General features: G+C 44.5%; 1 protein-coding gene across 2 annotated transcripts in view; it reads right to left on the bottom strand.

Annotated features, from left to right (window-relative positions):
• LOC147894011 (piezo-type mechanosensitive ion channel component) overlaps positions 1-23,542 on the bottom strand; it is a 202,489-nt gene extending 178,947 nt beyond the window's left edge. For both annotated transcript variants that reach the window (XM_087386640.1, XM_087386641.1), the window contains exons 1-3: positions 23,256-23,542; positions 17,422-17,502; positions 17,078-17,237 (exon numbers count right to left, since the gene is read on the bottom strand). In XM_087386640.1, the coding sequence (XP_087242766.1) occupies positions 17,078-17,237; positions 17,422-17,502; positions 23,256-23,304 (290 nt within the window). In that variant the 5' untranslated portion in view covers positions 23,305-23,542. The remainder of the gene's footprint in view (positions 1-17,077; positions 17,238-17,421; positions 17,503-23,255) is intronic.
• Positions 23,543-24,120: the final 578 nt, after the last annotated feature.

Here is a 24,120-nt window from a genome sequence, read left to right as displayed (position 1 = left end):
CCATGATATACGGTTTGATCGTGATCACTCACCTACTTACTCTAGCCGTCTGTACATACTTCTCGCATACATTGACTTTATACCCTTACTAGAAGACCGTGCTGCCCTAGTCACTCGCTCACTACACGAGGCCGCTCTTCACGCCTTTCCCCACACCACCCGTCCACCACCTCCTGGGACCGTACCCTGTAATAGCTAGTACGATGATGAGTGTAAGGCTTTACACCGTCAGCTCAGATTTGAAACAAAAACCAGCCTTCCGAGCAAACCAGAGACGCTACGTGAGTACCGCCGTCTGGTACGCAGGAAGAAACTTGACTTAGTGCGTCGGAACGAGGAGGAGCTACTGAACATTCTGTTCAGTAATAAGGACTTCTGGCAGAGATATCTAGAGGGACGGTCCCCCCCATCACTCACTGACACTCAGGAGTGGTCTAATTATGCACGCACGCTCTATGATATCCCAAATCAGCCAGCCCCTAACCTATCACATATGCCACGCCCCACATCCTGCACCCTCTTCACTAGGGAGGGTTAAAGAATACTTCATAATGGCCGAGCGAAGGATCATGAGGGACTATGCACTGAGTTATTGCATATGGAATTAACCTCCTAGCCCCGATCTTAGCCAAGCTATTTAATGAAGCCGTTTGCTTAAAGTTTCCACGCACCTGGACCATCAACACTATCTCACCCATCCACAAGGTAGGGGATCCCATGAACCCGGAGAACTAGAGGACCATCATGATTGGACATGTAATGTCCAAGATTTATGCATCAATACTTGATTCTGAGGTCAACAGATTTGCGGAGTGTCGAGGACTCAGAGCAGCGGGACACGTCGGTTTCAGGCAGGATCATGGGACCATGGACCACATTCTCACGCTCAGATGTATAATCGAGGAGGCAAGGGCATGGAAGCAGAGGGTTTACTGTTGCTTTGTGGACTTCCGCAAGGCATTCGACACCGTTCCGAGAACCCGCCTCATACGACGCCTACAGGATCTGGGTTACGACCAACAGATCATTTGGGCTGTCATGGCACTTTATGAGCGAGTTTCAGGCAAAGTCCGGATAGGATCTGGATGGACAGACGAGATCATGAGCACTATCGGGGTCAAACAAGGATGCCCATTATCACCTACCTTGTTTGGCCTCTACATCGACGAGCTCGAGATAGTGATGCAAGCACAGGGTGGGGTAGGCTGCTCTCTTGCGGGTACGCTGATCCGAATATTACTTTATGCAAATGACGTGGCTCTTTTGTCGTCCTCAGCAAAGGGGCTCCAGAGACACCTTGACGCACTACAGTCCTTTGTGAGTCTCATGATTTGAAGGTCGACTTGGGTAAAACCAAGGTTATGATCTTCAATACATCTCGAGTCGTCATGCACGATGAGCATTTCACATTTGATGAGTCCCCTGTTGAGGTAGTTTCATATACACTTATCTGGGGGTCATCTTTTCTGGACCCACCTTCACCATGAGACCCGCGAAGCAGGCGCGCCTGAGCAGAGGATATGCTTCATTGGCTAGACTAGAGAGACAATGCTTCTGCTCTCATTTTCAGGATCCACGGACCAAAGGGTTGCTTTTTGACTCTTGGTCTGCCTTGCAAGGATGTATGGCAGCCCATGCTGGGGGCCAGATTTGTCGGATACAGAGTGGGCCAAGGCGGAGCGGCTACAAGTTCTCATGTTATCACGGATGATCCGTGGTAAGCCATCTGTCCCTCACCAGATCATTCGGGCGGAGTTTGGGTCACCCCCATTACAGCTAGATGCTGCATTTCAGGTCATTACATATCTGTACCGAGTCAGGGAGTATGGGGATTACACATCCGGGCGTAGCAGGATACCATGGCTGGCACTGTTCTCTTCTATGGCACTTGTAGCAGGGGGAGATCGGAGGTGTTGGTATGCACGCACAAAGAGATGGTTTGCAGGACTAGGGCTCCACATGGATAGACTACCTCCTTTCCAGTACAGCATGGACGCTCCTTTCTCTCCCCTCCTATCACACGAGGTCAACCAAGTTATCCGTGAGGATCTACTACAGCTACACACATTCTGGACTTAGTTGGGCCCGAGTGATCTTCCAGTGAAGATGAGCTTCTACAGAGATCACTTCCTACATATCACAGTGGAGGGTTTCATTGATCCACCAGGATACACGCAGATTCACCTACCCCACTCGCTGAGGATCTCCCTTGGGTAGTTCCGGGTCTCTTCACACAGACTTCGTATCGAGAGCGGCCGAGCACAGCGGTTACCTAGGGAGAGGCGCATATGCACACTGTGTGACATGCAGGAGGTTGAGACAGAGGAGCACTTTATCTTCAGGTGTCATGTTTACTATGAGATCCGAGGGCGTTTCTACTGCCTCTTCAGAGATAGTTATGGGATGTTGGCACATGCCCTCTCCTACCCAGACCAGCGATGCTTGGCTGGTTTCATTCATGAGATGCTCAAACACCACGATAGGATACTCCAGGCACGGAAACAGGAGCAGCCTTCTCCCTCGACTGATACCTCTCAGAGCTCTATCACGGAGTTCTTTCAGCCAAATCACATAGACTCCCTCGAGACCAGACCCCGACACGACCATGACCCGAAGCTTGTGACCCAACACTCAGACAGAGGGTTGACTCACAGATCACACTCGGGGACATCCCCTCCTTGTTTAGAGTCGGAGCCCGACCGACGGGGGTCACAATGGCCTTGGTTAGACGCAGAGCTACGACCAGAAGACGTACCAGGACTGCACCCTTGAGGGGGCGACAGCGTTCTATTGCTGACCTCATGCCTCCACTAACATAGCCTCATACATCCTGATGTCCTATTGCGGACGATGATGATGATGATGAGAATTACAGCAAGCCCAAACTTCATTTGGCACCTCATCTCTTCTTCTCTTGCTGATGGGAAGAAGAAGCAGCGCTGTAATTATTGTAGGGAGCCCAACCATGACATCTTAATGTCGGAAGCGCATTGTGTCGGAAAAGAAAAGAGAGCAGCAAGGTCTTGCAGTTGCAAATGCTCCTGCTGTCCATGGTCTCTCTCATGAGGCAGCAAACTTGGCTCAAGATGAGTGGGCAATTGTTGTGACCTGCCATTATGCATGCTTCAGCTTTATCAATTTCAGATTGTAAGTCAGCCTGGCATTTTGGCAGCGGTATTTCTAAGCACATTACCTCCTACTCTATTTCAGTGCTTGAGTGATGCTCCACACGGGCACAAGACTTTTTGGACATTTCCCCTTGCGGAAACTATAGTATTCAACATCATCAGCTTCTGTAGGGGAGGCACCATGTACCTAGCTAGGTGTGGCTGGGGGTAGGGGACTGTCCGCCGAGGGTGGTGGGTTGGGAGTCCCTTGCCCTTAGCCCCACCTAGCTAGGTACACGGTGCTTCTCTTGGTCAAGCTCGTGATGTTGCTAGAGTGTGGAAATATGTCTAAACTTCATATGGGGGGCATTGTCAACTGTGCCAACAATGCAACTTATCTCGTGAAAGGATTGCTTAGGTGCAAGTCACATCAGTTTCCAGGTATCAAGTAGAATGTGATTTTTATTTCAGCCATCTCCACACATGACTTCAGAGTTTTTTGACAGTCATAGTTTTGTTGTTTATAATAACTGGCACGATAACTGTATTGTATTCATTGGTGCACTTGACAGCGGGCTGTATCAACTTGATATATTTGATAAACATGCTACTATAGAAGCTAATGCCATTGCTGAATCTGTGATTTCCAATATTCACCTATGACATGAAAGATTCGGGCATCTAAACTTCAACAGTTTGGTGAAAATGCATCCAAAGACATGCTGGTAGATCCCCCACCCATGCATGCAGTTACAAAACATGTGCGTGAGGGCTGCTTATTTAGGAAAATGCATAGGTTCCCATTTGCAAGAAGGGACCATTGGTACATCTAGGAAGTTGCACCTGGTACATAGTGATGTACACGGGCTGATGCGGACAACATCGCTCGGCGGCTACTTTGTTACTTTTTTGGATGACTTCACTAGGTTCAGTTGGATTTTATCCAATGAAAGCGCAGTTGCATGTCTTCTCTTGCTTCAAGCATTTTCTTGCCTTCGCAGAGAATGTGAGTGGAGAAAAACTCTAAATCCTCCACACTAAACTCTAAATCCTCCACACTAACAGGGGGGTGAGTATTTACCTTGGGGGTTTTCTGATTTCTTAGCAGCCTAGAGTGTCATACATTAGTGCATAGTGCACCACAACAAAATGGACTCTCCGTTATGCTCATTGTATCAGTTATCTTTAGTCTCATAGACCTTCACGGTCTCCCGAAGACTTTAATAAACTTTCTTTCTTTCTTTCTTTCTTTCTCATTCACACGATAGGGGATCCCATGGGCCCGAAAAACTACATGACCATTATGATTGGGCATGTCATGTCCCAAATCTACACATCAATGTTTAACACGAAAGGTTAGCTCGTTTGCTGAGCTACACGGACTCAAGGCGGAGCGACAAGTAGGATTCCATGCCCATCATGTGACTCTAGATCACAGAAGTGTCATTGAGAAGGCCAAAGCAACAGAGGATATATTGCTGCTTTGTGAATTTTCGCAAAGCTTTGTGAATTTTTGAGAGCTCGCCTCATCAGACGCTTGCAGAATCTTAGGTATGGTCAGGAGATCATTTGGGCAGCTATGGCACTCTATGAGAGGGTTTCAGGTAGGGTTCGGATGGCTACAAGGTGGACAGAGGAGATCATGAGCACCAGTGGGGTCAATCAGGGTTGTCCGTTATCACCAACCCTGTTTGGCCTCTACATCGACGAGCTTGAGACTTTCATAGAGACACTAGGGGGGCAAGCTGCTCTCTAAAGGCTCCCTAGTTTGGCTCCTCCTTTATGCAGATGATGTGGTCTTCATCTCATCTTGAGCGAATAGGCCTCAAGCAACAATTGGAGGCACTCTACACCTTCTGCAAGAGACATGATTTGAAGTTTCAACATTGGTAAAACCTATTAGAAAAGAGGGAAGGAGTGCTCAATGACAAAGAGGAGATGGAAGAGACACTGCAACAAAAGGACAAGGACCAGCAAATAAAGATAGACAAGATAAGGCTCCAAGGTGCTCCACACAATACACCAAGGTTCCACCTATAATATAGGCAACCAAGTCTCCACAATCCTCCAATCATCCTAATGATAAAATCTCAAAACACCCGCTCAATATGAAACGGAGAGGAGTATTGTACTACATCGGGATGATATCAAAATAAATTAGCCTTATTGTAAGGATTTTGATACAAGAGACATGGTCTAAGTGAACAACATACTACATAACTAGAGTATTGTATTGATTAAACAAAATGACTTTGTGAACTTGCTTGACCTTTTCATCCCGTATGCTTTGCACACTGGCTATCCTCACGCAATCACTAGCACAAGAACTGTCACCCTTGCTTGAGTGATTTGCACATGAGGTTCAATCAATATAGCGACCATAGAAATAAAATGATGATGTGAAAAATAGGCATTATTCACTAGCAAGAGTCTTTTGCATGGTAGAGGCTAAGCATTCACAGTCATTCCAAAAAACATATCCATAAACAGCGGATAATGCTTGATAGAGAGAGAGAAATCAATGGACATGCTATAGTAAAGGCATCAAATCAAGAGGCATTGAGCATATACCATCGGTCTAGCCTAGCCTAGTAATTCAATGCATTGCTTGTAAGTAAAGCAAGAGGCCGAGGCATCAGGTTCTTCCGTAAGTCACTAGCTGCTGCTAGCATTCAAGAAGGCCACTGCATTTCCCAATCCCATGTTTCAGTAGCAGTCATATGCATATTGTGAGAATTGCTATCACCAAAGGTTGGAGACTTATAGAAGTCCCTACAGAAAAAGGCATTTGTAGTCCATACATAAGTGGCCATTAACCTCCATAGGATTGCATGTTCTACAGAGTTTTGTGGGGTGTATAAGGATGCAAATTCATAATCTCACCATTTATAATGCATTGTATCACCATCCATCGACCAGCGGGATGATTGAAGGCCATAATTGGCTCAGTTCATCTCTCAGTAGCATAACAATACCCGAAAACAAACGTTGGCCAACATGCAGTTTAGAGGGCTTCATCACTTTGGGTGGTTAACATTGTTAATATTAGCAATAGAAGGCTTTCTAAATGAGGTATAGCATTGGCCAGTTCCAGAAATAGCACTGCAGGGCATGGAGCCCCTTGGTGGCATTGGCACATTAATGTTCCACAGAACACAAAAACGATGTGCATCTCTCGAAGCTCTTGGTGGACAAACCAACATCCCTAAATTTTGAGCAACATCACGTAAGTCAGCTCACAATAAAGCAAGATGTCTGGAACCTTATTTATGGCGAATAAGCTGCTGGTAATCATTAGTAGGTGAGCATGGATAGACATGCACCAATCAAACACCAAAGAAAAGAGGACATTTTTCAAGTAGCAGATGCTTGTACTATGGCTTAGTGAAGATAACCGCATAGAACCCATGATTAACTATGTAGCATCACGTACATAATTACACTCCTTTGAGCCACAAACCAACAGCAGGTGCAGCAGGCATAAAATCCAAGAAGAACAAAACAAATGTGTTCCCAGCCAAATTTAAAACAGGAGCAATCAACACTTCGCCAGGAATAGTAACAAAGAAAGAAGGCAACGGAGTGTCTACCCACGCATGCTTAATTTTTGAGAAACCTTCTTGCGAAGTGTTTGCAAAGTGCTAAACGGCTAAATCGTCATAGGAACGATTACCAAGTTTTGAGGTCAAGACACCTGAAAATTTAATCTTCTAAGCTCTACCAACAATGTGAAGGATTTTAGAGGGACCACCAAGTGGCAAGAACCTTCTGCACATAGGATTCATGTCAAGCTACACATGCACATGTGCGCACACACACACACACACACACACATATTAAAGAAGCTGTCTCTAAAGAAGAGATCAGCATATACAAGCTCAGAAAACTTCATTGTAAGACAAGTCGACAATATAATCTATCTGACGAACAAAGAGGCAATCATAAAAGGATTGCCCCAGTGACATCCGGAAATAGTAGAACATGGAAGAAGTAGGCTCTCGAAAGACTCAGTGGTTCCTGTCTCTCCACAAAATCCACAGAGTGCCCAATATCGAACCCATGTGAAAAATAGATGAAATTCCAGTCTCCATGGGTGAATGCCAAAGATCCAAAAAAGCTTGCCAAAGCAAGCAGTGGGAAAGCGGGGATGGAGGCACTGCTGAAGAAATAGCAGGAAGTCACGGGTGATAGGACAATTCCAAAAAAGATGAAGCAAGGATTCCCTAGGAGCCAAATGTCTGTGACATAGAGCAGGAGCAATATGTCTACGTGCCAAGAGTTGACCAAAAGGAATAACACCAAACAGGCCTTTGAGCAAATTAAGAGTCACATAGTATTTCTTGGCAAAGGTGCCTCTATGGGCATTGATTCTATATGGGTTTCTGTCTTCTTTAAGCAGTATCCCCTTAACGACTCGAACTTCACCAAAGCAAGTATCCTCTTCAAGAAAGGCCTTCAAACATGGAATCAACTCTAGCAAAAGCAGGACTTTAGATGGAAGACATGGCCTGAAATTAGACGGGAGTTCAGATTAACCAACCAGGACCAGGATGTAGTTATGAACATGATTCTCCTTTGGTAGGGAAACGTCACTTGGAAAGGGGTCCATGTTCTTAACCTACCCAAAGAATTTTGTTGGAATGGTAGCTCCCACTTACTCCATATACCTACCCCGTGCAGTGACATTAAGGAGATAGCCGGAACTCTTAACTTAAGATGGAAGATTGCTGATCACCAAGCTAAGTGGCTGTCACCAACCTCTGCTATTCTCTCTTCACAGATCACGGGAGTAGCACCTTTCTTTTCCACCCAGCCAATTCTGCCAAGACTTCCAAGCAAGAGAGATAGAGCTGTACACGAAATCACGTAAAATCCCAATCCTTATCTTCTCTCACTAGCCTTAGCAGACCCCAAATCCCTAGATAGATCTAGATGCCACATGTCATCCATATAGGGCCTTCCTAATGCAACATTTCACCCCTCTCTTGGGATGCATTAATTCCTTGCCCCTAGGCACAATCTTTGCACTAGGCCCTTGGTCTCAGATCTATCTAGTCTGGTGCTATCAGCCCTCACCTAGGACCTTGACATTAATCCCTCCCGATCATTTACATAAAGCGCAAACACATATATTACAAAGATAGATCCTATAAGGGAAATGTCGACTGATTCTTCCGAGGTCATGCTACCTCGGCTAGAGCGTAACATTCCTTCCCTCTTCAAACATCAGCGTCCTCGATGATAAAGTCTGGGAACACTCTCCGCAACTGATATACGGATTCCCACGTAGCTTCGGATAGAGGCTGACCATGCCATGCAACCAACACCGTGGGTATCTTCCGATTTCGTATTTGCATTGTTCCTCGGTCCAAGATTCTTGTTGGTTTGCGCCTTGCAATATCCTCTATCTCCTGAAACAAAACCACACCTTCGATTAGTGAGTCACCAGTATGTAAAAATTTCTTTAAACGTGAAACATGAAAAACCGGGTGCACCTTACACCCCTGTGGCAATTCTAATTTATAGGCTACACTGCCTATTCTCTTTAGAATTAACCACGGCCCACAGTATCGAGGTGATAATTTAGCACACTCTCCTGAAGTCAACGACTTCGAGTGCGAAGGAATTCTGAGAAAAACTTTTTCTCCTTCTTTAAATACTCTTATAGACCGATTTTCATCCGCATACACCTTGGCTCTATCCATAGCCTGGCGGATATTAGCTCTCGCAAGTGCTAGCATCTCCCGCATCTGAACTACAAAGTTCGCGGCACTAGGCACTTTCTGAGGTACTCCAACTATAGTTGGATTAGCTGGTCTATAACCATAGTTCAGCTCAAACGGACTGAACCCGGTAGATGAATGTTTCCTATCATTGTAGGCAAACTCCAACAATGGCAACCACTTGTCCCATGTATGTTGCCTCAATGACACATATGCCCTCAGCATATCCTCTAAAGTCTGGTTGACTCTCTCCGTCTGACCATCCGTCTCAGGATGATCTCCACTACTCATTCCCAACTCAGTCCTTAGTGTCTCAAATACCGCTGTCCAAAAGTGACCGGTAAACCTGACATCTCTGTCTGACACTATGGATCTAGGCAATCCATGCAGACGAAATATATGTCTAATAAACAACTCCGCTACTTGCGGGGCACTAATAGACTCTCTAGTCGGAATGAAGTGAGCCATCTTGGTTAGACGATCAACCACCACAAGGATAGAATTATACCCTCCTTGTGTTGCAGGTAGCCCTACAATAAAGTCCATGGAAATGCTCTCCCACTTACTTAGTGGTATTTCCAAGGGCTGTAAAAGTCCGGGTGGCTTCACCCGCTCGGCCTTACTTACCTGACACGAGAAACACCGTGTCACATATTCATGAATATGCTTTTTCATCTTTGGCCAAAAGAAATCTCGCTTCACGAGATCATATGTCTTCTCGACTCCTGGATGCCCCGCACACGGGCTATCATGGCATTGTCGGATGACTCTCTGCCTGAGATCATTCTGACCAGGTACTACAACCTTGCCATTTCTAACTAGCATACCATCCCTTATAGTATATCTTGCATAAGTTTGGCCTTTTCTGGATGCCAGGTCATCCTTTTCATTTTCCCCGGGTTTTCACACATGAGCCTTAGGCCATAAGCTCTGGACAAACTCGTCCACCTTTTGAGTTTCTCTGATCTCGGTCATTAGAGCACTCTCTAATACCGTGAAACTCAAGTTGTGCATAATGCGAGACAACGCATCAGCTACCTTATTGTCTTTTCCTCTTCGGTACCGAATCGTTAGATTAAACTCCTGCATGAGCTCTGCCCACCTAGCTTGGCGGCCCCTCAAGTCAGTCTGTTTACAGAAATGTTTCAGAGTATCATGATCCACATCCACATAAAACTCTGAACCATATAGATAATGCCTCCATGTTTTCAAAGCATGGATAACAGCATACAACTCCAATTCATGAGTTGGCCAATTCCTTTGAGAGGGAGAAAGCTTCTTGCTTTCGAAGGCTACTGGCCTTCCCTCTTGAAGGAGGACTGCTCCTACCGCAATGCCACTTGCATCGGTTTCTAGGAACAACGGTTTCTGGGGATCAACTATCTTTAACACCGGTCCTGAGACCACAGCTTGTTTTATGGTGTTAAAACTTTCTTGTTGATTCTGTCCCCAAATAAAAGGTACTTTATCTGAGGTCAAATCAGTCAATGGCGATACTATTTCGGAATATCCTTTGATATGCCTTCTATAAAACTGGACAAATCCCAAGAATGATCGCAACGCGGTCAGACTCTGAGGGATTGGCCAAGTTAGTATCGCAGCCACTTTCTTCGGATCCATTTCTACCCCCTGTGGAGTAATTATGAACCCTAAGTACTCAAGCCTAACCATACACAGTATAGTTTTCTTTTTATTCACGTAAAGTATTCACGTAAAGACTGGCTTTCCTCAAAGTACTGAACACTATCCTTAAGTGTTCACAATGCTCAGTAACACTTTTACTGAATATCAAGATATCGTCAATGAAATGTACTACGAACTTTCCGATATACGGACGTAGTAAATCATTCATAAGCATGACGAAGGTCGCTGGAGCATTGGTAAGTCCGAAGGGCATTACCAAAAACTCATAATGACCAAACCTGCTTCTAAAAGCGGTTTTATGCACATCCTCGGCTCTAATCCGGATCTGATGATAGCCGCACTTAAGATCTATCTTGCTGAAAATCACGGCTCCATGTAATGCATCTAGCAAATCATCAATCCGAGCCATCGGATACCTGTGCTTAACAGTGATATTATTTAATGCTCTGTAATCTATACAGAGGCGAAACGTATCGTCCTTTTTCCTCTTTAATATCACTGGTGAAGCAAAAGGTGAGAAACTTGGTTGAATCTGCCCCAACTTGAGGTATTCTTCCAGTTGCCTACGCACCTCCGCTTCTTCAGTAAACTCATTCTATAGGGAGGTCTATTTACAGGTTCTGCCCCCGGGATCAGCTCAATCTTATGCTGAACTTTCCGCTCTGGAGGTAACCCATAAGGTAGTTCATCCCTAAAACATTCAGAGAACTCCTCTGTTATAAGATTAGCCAGCTTGGCCATCTCATCACTTTGCGTAACATCAGTGCTAGCCGAAGACTCATCCACCGACTCTACCGATGCTGTGCAAAGGTATAAAGACTCTACTTGAGCCTTTCTGATTTCCATCACGGAAACCAACGGTCCCTGAGGTATATCTCTTTCACCTCGCAAGACATAAAGCACATCATTCATCTTGAATTGATATACGTGCTTTTTCCAATCAATGGCTGGATTCTTCCTAGAATGCCACGCCATTCCCAGGGCTATATCCGCATGAGCAAGCTTGGTTATTTCAAAATCAAGCTTCTCAGTATAGTCCTGAATCCGAAGCTCCAACTGGGTAACCCTTTGGTCCCATACTTCAGTTGAACTTCCATCAGCCATCCTGACGGTATACGCATAGTCAGATGGACTTGTCTTTAATTTCAGCCTCTTCACGAGCTTGGAGTTAATCACATTGTGAGTTGACGCTGAGTCAAACAACACAATGACATCATGACTGGCCACTTGCCCTTTCATTTTGATTAACTCCGTATCATTGAAGGCTGTATACCCTGTTGCTGCGGGCTTAGATAGGATGTTATCAGGTGCACTCGTCACTAACTTAGTAACAGACACACAGAACAAACAAGGTACTAACCTCTGAGAAGATCCCGCTAGCTGAATCTGCATCTCTTCCGCTTTGGGACTTCCCTGCATCTCCACGTCGCACTCTGAGATCACCATCTCAGCCATCCGACGATCTTTATTACGTGGACAATCTCTCCACTGATGAGGTTGAAGGCAACCAAAGCATAAGCCTTCTCTCCTCGCTTTTTCCCTTTGTTCCGGGTTCAAGGGAGACTTAGACCAAGCCCGGGCTGCCATTGGAGTTACTTTCCTTTTCACTCCAATGGTGGTACTCGGTTTAGGAGTTTCAGCCGGTCTCGCCTGCTTGGCTTGACCACTCGGCTGCGAACCACTCCCTCTACTAGCCCACTTCTTCTTAAACCCAGACTTCTTCGGATACCCATACTGGGTTCCGACCTGTGCAAACCCACTTGGCTTGCTGCCCTTGGCATCCTCGTAGTTCAGGGCTATAGCTATTGCATCATCTAGCGTGTTCGCGTACTTAGCCCGAACTTCCATTTTTATTCGGTCATTCAATCCAAATATGAAATCTTTCACTTGGATTGATTGAGGCAGGGGTTCGTCAACCTTCATTACACTCTCTCGAAACTTATCAGTGTATTCTGCCACTGATAAATTTCTCTGACGAAGGTTCCTATATTGATCCCAAGCTCGGGATGCCTCGTCAGGAGGTAAGAAGTGTTTCCTGAACTCTCTTTTAAACCCCTCCCAGGTAGTGGATGCTATGCCATCTTTTTGTTGTTTAATCCACCACCGATCCGCCGCCTCACTAAAGATATGGGTGGCCTCGCGGATCTTTTTGATGTCATTTCTGATCTCACAAATGGCGAACGCCTCGTCCCATTTGTGTAACCAGGTCTCAATGACATCGGAGCTACGGTCGTTCATCCGACCAGAATACTTTTCCGGTCTGTAATTAGCAATATTTGGCACTTTAGCCTTCCTAGGCTCGACCGTATGAACACTAGACTCCAGTTCCATTGGAGCCTTTCCCTTCTCTTCTCGAGAAGGTCTGGCAGACATACTCTGTAGCACTCTCCTAAGTTCAGATTGCCCTGCGTTGGCTTGTAATTGCTGCGCTAACAACTGTTGCAAGGCATCTTCCAGCAATGCAATCCTGCCAGATAAAGTGTGAGCTACTGGGCGCGATCCCTGCTGGGTCGGCCGGACTCCTGATTCACCAGGGTCCCTCCTGGAAGCTCCTTCTTCTGCTTCCATTTAGTTCAGTAGGTGTTTTGTTTTGGGGCTTTTTTTTTTTTTTTTTTTTTTAACACCCCTAGAACACTGTAATCACAAGCTGACACAATTCAGGGTACTGACACTCTGAACACAATTCCCTATACTAGGGAATTCCTGCAATCCCACATTCACACTGATCAAGCATTTAATACAGGCATATCTCACAGATGGCGCTTTTCCCTATACTAGGGAAATTCCTGCAATCTGACTCCGACTGAAACACACAGGCATAATCTGTTCAAGCATAATTTATTCTTGCCATAGCATCATCAACTGCAACCTCTGATGACCAAGAAAATCTAATTGCTTCCGACAAAACAGGAATAACGAAAACCAAAAGGAAAATAGATAGAGTGCTCCCTGGACTTCGAATCCCACAGCTTGCAGCCCGAGCAATTTGCAATCAACTAGCTACAGCATATAAGCGGAACTGGTGGCCAAAGAAGTCCCAACTACGATCTGTTTACGTGAGCTTGGAGGGCCAAAGCTACGGCGAAACAAATGGCGGCGTGCTGTCAACTATATTCTGTCGTTAAATCTCCCAGCCCACGGAACGTAGGTTCGTTAGCGCCAACCAACTGTCAGCTAATTTCTTCGTTACTGATGTGTTGACGGCGCCCCAAGAACGATGCAAAGCAGGAAATTTGGGTTCTTGATGAAAATGAAGAACACCGTTCAAATACACTCGACCGCTGGAATGGAAGCCTACGGATACAGGATCAGAGCCTGGAAATCCGAATGGCGGTGCCGCTCCCGCAGCCAATCCCACAGCAATCGTTTGCAATTGGTCTCCAGGAGCGCGATCTCGCCTAGGCGGAATCGAATCGTTTGCCGTGAGCGGAATCAAATCGTTCGCCGTGACCATGCTGAACTCGATGCTGCCGAAGTGCTTGTCGTATTTCTCTACCAGCTTCAGCTCGCTGTTTTCCATCGTCCCCTTATGACTCTCCTCATGCTCTCCCTGGTGTCCGTCATGGTTCCGCTGCAGTCTGCCCGTCGACTTGCGCTCCACCAAGTTTCGTCAACGATTTTCGAAACCAGCAATTCGACGGGTGGCTGCGACAGTCCTTCGCCTTCCGTTCAGCGTGGTATATTCAGGTCTCCCGCTCAGCGCAGCGTCACGACGTCACAAACCGTCCAACTACTCTTTCACTATTCGTCGTCACCGACGCTCTACACCAATTGTCACTCAATGTTACGTTACGTTACGTTCCTCTCCAACCTTCTGCTCTGATACCAATTGTCACCAACCTCTGCTATTCTCTCTTCACAGATCACGGGAGTAGCACCTTTCTTTTCCACCCAGCCAATTCTGCCAAGACTTCCAAGCAAGAGAGATAGAGCTGTACACGAAATCACGTAAAATCCCAATCCTTATCTTCTCTCACTAGCCTTAGCAGACCCCAAATCCCTAGATAGATCTAGATGCCACATGTCATCCATATAGGGCCTTCCTAATGCAACATTTCACCCCTCTCTTGGGATGCATTAATTCCTTGCCCCTAGGCACAATCTTTGCACTAGGCCCTTGGTCTCAGATCTATCTAGTCTGGTGCTATCAGCCCTCACCTAGGACCTTGACATTAATCCCTCCCGATCATTTACATAAAGCGCAAACACATATATTACAAAGATAGATCCTATAAGGGAAATGTCGACTGATTCTTCCGAGGTCATGCTACCTCGGCTAGAGCGTAACAGTGGCAGTACAAGTTTCACTTATCTGGCACAAAGACATTCCTGAAAATTACTCTACCCTGCTGTGGTTCATCCTACATAAGACTGTCTGGACCAATTGCAAAAGTGAGAGAATAGGAAAGGGACTCTACAAAAGATGCCCCGCCAAAAAGGAAGATGTGTTCCATCTCTTCATCACCTATCCTAAAGCCAGGAAAGTTTGGAAGTACATCCACTTCCAAGTTTGGAAGCCAGTCAACTGGAAGGCAATTCTCCTTGGGGACTCCTTCAAACCCCTAACTCTTCTTGGTTAACCCTAAGAGCTCATGCGTTGTGGGCTATTTGGATCTCAAGAAATTTTTACCAGTTCCAAAGTGTTGGAGTTAGTGCCATTGATATATTCTCACGTTGGTTTGAAAAAAATGTCTCTATTTTTCAAAGGTAAGAGGTTTTCTAACAGAAAGGCTTTTCATGTTAGGAGGCAAAGCATCTGCTGGATCAACAGATTCATAATTACAATGAGGCCCTCTCTCAATTACAATAAGCTTATGAACACTCCAAGAACTTCAACTGCAGAGAGATTTCTAGTTGTTTACAGAATCATGACCTTCCTCCTCTATATCATGTCAAAGAGGAACCCTTTTGAAGTGGTGGATCGACTTTAACTCTGGGTTTTATCTCGAGATGTGCTCCCTCTTGCTAGACCTACCCTTTGCGATCTGCTGTTTTGAACACTTACCTTGATGGTTCTTTGTGTCTTCACACCTACAGGTTACAACAGTTGTCTCTGATGCTTTAACTCATGTCAAAAGTTGTGGACTCTTTTGTTGTAATGAGCTGTTGACCTTCAATGTATAAATCTCTTGTGAATATATAATACAAAAAATATTTTTTGCCCCAAAAAAAAAAACATGCAGACAGGTGATTTGAGAGATTGGGGCTAGAGTTGCTCCCTTTCAGGACCACCTCCAGTTATCGAAACTGGTTGGAATCGAGTAATCTCCCAGTGAAGCTTAGCTTCTACACAGATCATTGCATACGCATTTCGCATGAGGGCTTTGTTGATCTCCAGGATATACTCCGATTCATCTTCCCCATTCACTGAGGTTTGCTATTAAGTAGTTCCGGGTCTCTTCACATCAACTCCGCATCGAGAGTGGTCAAGCTGAGGAAGAACCCAGAGAGAGGCACATGCGCACCTTGTGTGATCTACAAAAGATTGAGTCGGAAGTGTACTATGAGATTCGAGGGCGCTACTTCTGTCTCTTCAGAGAAAGCTCCAAGATGCTATCCCGCTTTCTCTCTTTTCCAGACCAGAGATGTTTGGCCGCTTACATTCATAAGACAGTAAGACACCAAGAGTACTTAGATCACAGAGACAGGACAGGGCACACTAGACTCTTCTCAGAGTATGATTAGTGAGTTCTTCCAGGGTATAATTAGTGAGTTCTTCCAGGGCAGGACCACATACCCCGCGGGCCTTCAACAACATGGACGTAATCCAAAGCCGGTGACGTGACACACCCGACAGGACGGATGCACAGATTAAACTTGGGGACATTCCCTAACCGGCAAGGGTCACCATAGCCCTTGTCAGACGCAGAGCCATAGCCAAGAGACAGCGCCGCATGGCCCTGCCCACAGACAGTCGACACCACTCTATCCAGGGGGGGAGGGGGGGTGCAACTATGATACTAGGCTGGATCTCACCTTGTACTCAAAGGATTTCGGTAAACTCAGATTTCAGTATAAGGCAGCATCAGCACAGAAACAAATACACGGTCAAAAGTGTGACCACAAGCAGGAGGAGGCCAGGACTCTATGGTGAGGACAAAGAGCAAGGTGTAGAAGAAGAAGGAAGAAGAAGGAACGAGCAGGAATAGTTCAAGCACAAGTGAGCACAAAAAAGACGCAGGCTACTATAGAAGCAGCGCGAGCTGCAAAGCAGTTCAAAAATTATCACTAGATTTTCCTGCTAGACTTTCCCTAAAAAAGAGCAAACCCACTTCTCTTTTTCCTCTGAAGTCATTCCAAGCTAGTTATGATATAATGTCTTTAATTCAAAGTTACCAGAACAATAACTGAAATCAAGCAATTAAATGGCAAGACTACACAAATAATTCAATTAACAGTTATCGCTAGGTTTATTGTATCCACACTTGCCAAAATACAATCCTGACTCCTTAATTTCACTTAATCTCACCACACCCCCCATCCTTTTTTGACACATTTGTATCGGTGAATAAAGGTATAGAAACTGAGCTAATAGTCTACACTTTCTATCAAAAGAATCAGACAAACATCATCTCTCTCAGGTTCATCAGGATATACACCTACCTAGCCAGATCCAGAAGTTTCAGAAACCAGTTTGAAGGGCTACTCCATGTCTTGCCCTCAATGTACCACGTGATTGTTGTCACACCCTCAGCAAAGAAAGCTAATGTAGAGTATACCAACAGCAGGACCCAGAAAACAACTTTGATCCGAGAATCAATACCTATTAGCAAAGAGGAAAATTTTACGACATTTTGTTGATGCATTTCTAAATTCATTTTTTGAAACCTATGCCATCCAAAGCTATCCTCGCAAAAATCAAACTCTCCTCCATGAAAATCATCATCTCCCATGTTTTCACATCTATAACTTCTCTCGAGACTTGAGACACAGAACAATGTACTTACTTCTCCATTGTGCCTTGTGCTGAATGAAGAGAAAAGCGAAAAGAAACGGCAGGGATAGTAAAGAGCAATCTGTAAAGGATGCTGCATCACCAAAAAAAAACCCAAATGACCATTAGCAGTCATCTAAAATCTTCAACGATGCAAACATTGAACCATATATCGTAGCTCAAAAATACATGCATGATGTGTAACAAGTCCCACAGACAAGTAACATTTTTTCCCAACCCAACGATAACATGACTTTCATATCTTTAGCAAGCAAGTTTTCCTTCCCCCCCCTTGATCTCTACCACTGCATCTCACATAATGACTACCCAGGATGAGTGCCATGCTATTATGGGAAGGTCCAAGCAGACAAGAAAGCAAAAGGTTGCTTTATTGCTATGTATTTGAGAGCTTACATCACTTTATAACAGACTACAGCAAGTTGGCACATCACATGGCTTGCCCTTCCTAGCTTTGGAAAGGATGGGAAGTTCATTGGTGACAAATACCTGCAGAAGATGTAGGCAACATATGTATATATATCACACACACAAATACCTGCAGGAGATGTAGGCAACATATGTATATGTATCACACACAATTACACTTTTTCTTTTGGTGAAATCCATTTGCTATTATACTACAAAAAGCATTCCCCAAGGAGAGGAAATGCTGTTACAAAACCAGAAAATCTCATTGTATGCCAAGTAAGCAGGATGATCCAAATCCCAAGCATGCAGAGAATCATAAAATGCCCGAAAGAAGGGATACTTGGCAAGGGATGGGTTACCAAAGACCCTATGGTTCCGATCCATAAAGTCCATAATGGCCAATAGTGTACCCATGTAAAGAAAAGACCATACCCTTGTTGGACTGGGTAGATACCAAACAACCAAACAATCTTGCCAAAGCAAGCACCGGAGAAGCGTGCCTGGAGTTGTCATTGCAAGAAACAAGAAGTCACCAGTGTGAGGGCATGTTTGCATGCCAAAATCTGCCCAAAAGGCATAACCCCAAGCAAAACTTGCCAGAAAAAAAGCTGTTAATGTTGTCGCAACCTTTTCCTCCACCACTGAGAAGGATGAGTCATAGACCAAATGCAATTTGCATGAACCAAGGTTGCAACTGTGATATCTGCCAATAACAACGACCGACAAGAGGATCATCTGATTGAAGGACCCAATCTTTCAAACGGTCTGTAATCTGAAGATGTGATACTGGGTGGAAATCATATAGCATCTGAGATAATTTGTGCCAGAGGGGTCTATAATCCTGTCCCAGCCTAAACATTCTGGCCGCAGTAGGGAAGGATAACACCATACCATCTGCATCTATCTAACACATCATCCACAAGGTGTATGCCTCTCGACTAAGTAAAGTAAGAGCAACAGGGCTCTTGTAAGGCCAAAGGAAGCGCAAAGACCTTTGAACAATGAAGGCACTCAGCCCACAAAGAGTTTCCAAGTAGATTATCCCTGCCATTCCATTTGCGATGAGAAAGTATATGCTTCCAATCAGAAAGCATGCAAGAGACAAAAGAACAACCCTTGACCCTGCCATTAATATATCCAAGGAGAAAATCCTGATGAGCAATCTGCCAGTGACCAAAAGCGTGCGTAGTCAAATGCAAGAGCAAGTACCTCATCATATGAACCCATGGCTGATCATCCTGCATAAACTGAAGCATCATTTTCCCCTTATGTGCAAGAGCATGCACATGAATATTCATGATATTCAACCCTCCATCCATTTTCGGGGAGCAAAGATGCTCCAAAGAAAGTAACTGGAGAGCTTTACGACTATGGTTTGATCTCCAAAAAAGCTCCATAATATTAGACACGAATCAAAGGGGTGTCCTGCTTAGCAATCATCATTAAGGGTAGATGGCTCCTCCAAGTTCTTCTTTCTTTCTCTGATCTCTGCCCCCATGGCAGCCATCTTGCTGCCCATGTGGCAATCCCTCAGGACCCAGGTTCACCCCCCCATGCTCTCCTCATATGGGGGCTTACAGATGGGGAGGTGACCTTTCCAACAAAATGATGCATATAATGCAGCATTGGATGAGTAGCTATGGCATATAGCATAGCACTGAGAGGGCAGCCTTGACATATAGAACAGAAGAGAGTCCATTCATCAGTACTGTCACCAGATAAAATGGCGCAACTTATTGCCAAGATGATAGTGAGTCATATCAAAGCTTTCTTGCAGGAGGGTCTACACCCTGCCTTATGGGTTCTTTCCCCACAGACATAACATATAATGTTGCCAATGCTTATGTGGGAGTTGAATGTGCTAAGTATATTGAGCAAGATGTTTCTCTTGTTACAAGTGGATATTGCTGCAGCTTTTGATACGATACAATGGGATCTTATCTCTCAGACCATGAAAGCATTGGGATTTGAAGGAAAAATGCAGCATATTATTTATTTCTGGTATCATGATAAGCATGAGGGTTATAGGCCTCTGATCAACAAATGACTCACATAAATGCTTCTTGGGGAATAGCTTGATCAGCCCTTTTTTCCAAGAAGATGGCACTTGTGGAGTTTCCCAAGTATGATTTATCATGTATAAAAGTGCTAGCAACATGGCATCCCAGTATTGTAGAAAGAACTCCACAATAAGACCACCCAACCCAAAGATTTCCATTTGCCACATGAACGAATTGCATCTTTCAAATTTTTATCCTTGAATGCAGCCTACACGCTTTTTTTTTAGTGAAATCCATGTATTTTATATATTACAAGAGGCGGTCCCAAAGTGGAGACCAGCAAAATACTAGATAAGAAAATTTCATTGCAAGACAAGTAAACAGTGTAATCTATCTGACGAAGAAAGAGGCAATCATAAAAGGATTGCCTGAGCGACATCCGGAAATAGTAGAACATGGAAGAAGTAGGCTCTCTAAAGACTGGTTTCTTGAATAGAGCCTACACACACTTTTTCTTTGGGGGGTGAAATCCGGAGCCTGCACACACACACACACACATATCATGAATGCTTATACCTCTAATCCAATGGTCTTCATCATCCTTATCCCTAGAGCTTCCACCTAGGCTGACAGCTCTGCCATCTAAGGCTTCCCTGACCCTACAGCTATGAGCAACCCACAATCAGCCAGGGATGTAACATGTTTCCCCCGTCAAGTTATTTAATCCCTCTGACATCGAGTAGGTAGATCCTTCTCTTTGATTTAATGATTCTCTTAAGCTGGATCTACCAAAACATGTATTCCGCCATGCTCCATTCTGTTGACATTATCAATAAGTTTCGCATTTCCAGATAACTCCTAGCTTGTTCCTATGCTGCTATAGCCATCCCAAAAGAGGATGCTTTGGCTAGACAAAGATTCAGGTTCATCTCAGGCCTCTAGTTGGTCGAAGTAGCCTGTCACATGCCATTATCGCCTAGAATCTCATGCAACATGTAGGTTAAGCCTTCCAACACTTTCAATACATCTACAAACATCAAACTATTAATTCTTCTAATACATGAGCCATTTCACCAAAAGTTACCAAAAGAGTAAAGTCTTAACACAAATCACCGTAATAATACTGCACAGGTCAGTGCCAGGCTGAACGTAAGTCTGAAGCATTACAGAAGTTCTGAAAGAATGTGTCATCCACACACATCAAAAACGTAGACCCATAAAGATAATGCTCTTGCAATAGAATGCTCACTTCCCCACTTGTGAGCCCCTGTATAAGAAGGACACGAGGGAGGATCACATACAACACTGGACAGTATGAAGTGAGGAGCTGCCATGTGGGCAGCAATCTCACTTGCAAATGGGTAGTATGTTCATATCCTTCTTGAATTAGATTTAGGGTAGCCCTGTAGGTCCACCCTGGTCAGCCTTTAGGGCTGGCAGTCTGCCCTGTTTTAAGGCTAACACAAGGGCTGGATAGAGCTAAGCCATGTACCCATGGAAGGGGCCAATGGGCAGGGGCAGGAGCCAGGTCTGGGTCAGCAGGACAGGTCGGGGCAGAAAGCAGGCCACAGACTTGTCAGCCTGCCATGTAGCAGGTCGTCATGCGCCAGGTCCAGTCCACGACAGTGGCCAATTGGCCCTCTGCAGGTCGGCTGATCTGGGTGTGCCTGCAGGGATTTCAGCCTTCTACGACATCAGAGGCAGATCTACACTCGAGTGGTTAAGCCAGAGGTGGTGTTCAAGAGGGGGAGCAGGACTCACTATTGTGGCTGTTGAAACAGACAATTAGGACAGCATACGGATGCATGCATGCACACCGAGTAAGTTTGTTCTTGAAGTGACGTCGTGTGATCTCAATCTCTCTCTTTCCGCTACGTGGAGTCAGCTACAACTCAACAAATGCCTCCATTTCTTTGAAGCATGGACAACAGCATAAAGCTCTTTCTCATGCATAGGATACTTGAACATGCTACAGGTAGCTTTGGACTTTAAAAGCTACAAGTCTTAATTCGAATAAAGCTGCTCCATTGGCATAATGACTAGCATCCATCTCAACCACGAATGGTTTACTTGAATCCACTATATTCCCAAAACATGCATCCAGAGCACTCATCCAAACCATGATCTTACTTATTGGAATGCTCTTGCTTTAATCTTGTTGAAAGATAGCATCTTCTGTTAACGGAGAAAGACCAACGACTGCTGTAACCCCTATTAGTTTGAGAAGGGGGAATTAAGATGTTTAGTGATTAATCCAAAATTGAATTGGATGTGAGTGGATTATAGTGACGACTAATGTCATAATATGTAGGCAATGATGTAATGCTATGGGATAAGCGATGAGATTAGTAGGTAGATCTAATCTGGATAAGGCGGCGATGCAACAGGCCTTGATAGCCTTTGTAAGGACGACTAAGCATATGCAGCAGGTCGCACTATAAAATCAAAGGGAAAATTTACCATTACATGCTCTTTAAGTGGAAGAATGGGTCACAAGTGTTGGAAGCGCAAGTATGGTGAAGACTTAAAGAGAATGAAATTAAAGCTGAATCAGGGAAGCAGTGCTTGGCATCATCGTTATCAATAGTTCCTTTATCAACGTTTGAAGAAGTCTAGTCTCAAGGAGAAAGATAACCACTATGTTTTCTGATTTCTCACTTGTTTAGTGGGGATTTACTTGTTGATGGTGATTGTTTGTAGTGTTGGTTTTGAGCACTTACCTGACTTATGGGAGTGTTCTTGCTTTAATCTTTTGTTGATGAAGAAATACCAAACACGGTCTGGGGATTTGGGGGGGGGGTGACTGAAGATGTTTAGGGGTCCAAACTTGAATTAGATGTAAGTGGATTGTATTGAGGACACATGTAATTCAGGATTGAGTGTAAGCAATAATTTAATGCTATGAGGTAAGTGATGAAATTAGTAGGTAGATCCTGGTGTGTAGCCTTGATAGCCTGTGTAAGAACGTATGGAAATGAATATCTTGTGGGTTCATTTCAACTATCAGATCACCCTCATGGGAGTCTGCCGTCTACTTCTTTCTTGATTTCGTTCCTGCTAGTGTAGTTAGCTATTAGCATAGCTACTGTGACGCTATAGTGAATCTTGGAGTTATATACTCCTCCATAGTTCTCCTGCAAGCCCGTGAGGCTCAAACTCCTGAACTTAAGCGGTTTGGTTATGGATTTTCAAAGCAACAGTGTGACACTACTAAGTTTGATTACTTGGATAGGATTTGCACGATTTTGCGATAAGATGATACCCCAGATAAATATTAAAGTTCATGAGACCCCTGTAGCTCTGTTGATCAATCATTTATGTCTGGAAAATGCGTTATGAAAACAAAGTCGCAATTTGACAAAAAGTTAATCATCTTAATGATGCATACGCGAAGGAAAGGACAACATGTGAAACGTACTGATGAGCAGAGCAACAGGGGCAACTGCCCCTATTGAGGCCAATTGCATGGCTCCAGCTTCCTGTCGCGGTAAGGAATGCGGCTTGAGAAAGTGATCGAACAATTCAATTGAAGATCCTGGCGGCAGGATGAGGTTACAAGGGCATTCGTACACGGAAGGATCGGGTGGAGCGCAGATCGCTGATTGCAGATCGAATAGAGGAGTGAGCTGGCCTGCGATTGTGTTTTCTTCTGTCCTAATTTTCCCCCATTAAGTGTTTTAAGGTAGCACCCACCTTTAGATTTGACATGTGGATACACAAGCATGCAAGAGCAAAAACTTTGGAGCATCATATTTTAGTCGGAGCAAACTTGGAGCATAGTTCAAGAAGAGCTCATCAAAATCACCAACTAGGGGAAACTTGGCTATATGCCACTTCTCACTCTCATAGGTTACGTATGCAATGCAAGCGCCTAGTGACCATGGAGGTTGCTCATACGTTTTGTACTCTTTCTTTTTGCTTAATAATTATGTTCCTTTTTACAGCTCCCAAAAAAAAAAAAAAGGAGCATAAGTTAAACTCTACTTCATGACCACTTTTGTGGCTTAAAAATGGAGAAACACGTACAATAATATAGAATAATCAACATGGGAGACACCAAACTAGTATTTCTATTAATGAGTTAATAAAGGCCACATGCCACCACTTTATACATAAATTACACATAGTTAAGTGAGTTCATAAATCACAACATTTTTTCCTTTATTTTTTTAATCATAGCATTAAGACTATGATAAATGGAAGTTAATGCTACAACAACTTGTAGCCAGTTGTTGTAGCCAAGAAGTGTTTACAAAAAGGAAGTAATGAAGCCAAAAGACCTT

This window comes from Dipteris shenzhenensis, chromosome 15 (genome assembly GCF_047967505.1).
Source record: "Dipteris shenzhenensis isolate YYH24624 ecotype China chromosome 15, Dip_SZ_1.0, whole genome shotgun sequence".
Lineage (NCBI taxonomy): Eukaryota > Viridiplantae > Streptophyta > Polypodiopsida > Gleicheniales > Dipteridaceae > Dipteris > Dipteris shenzhenensis.
This window is presented reverse-complemented; position numbering and strand designations above follow the sequence as displayed.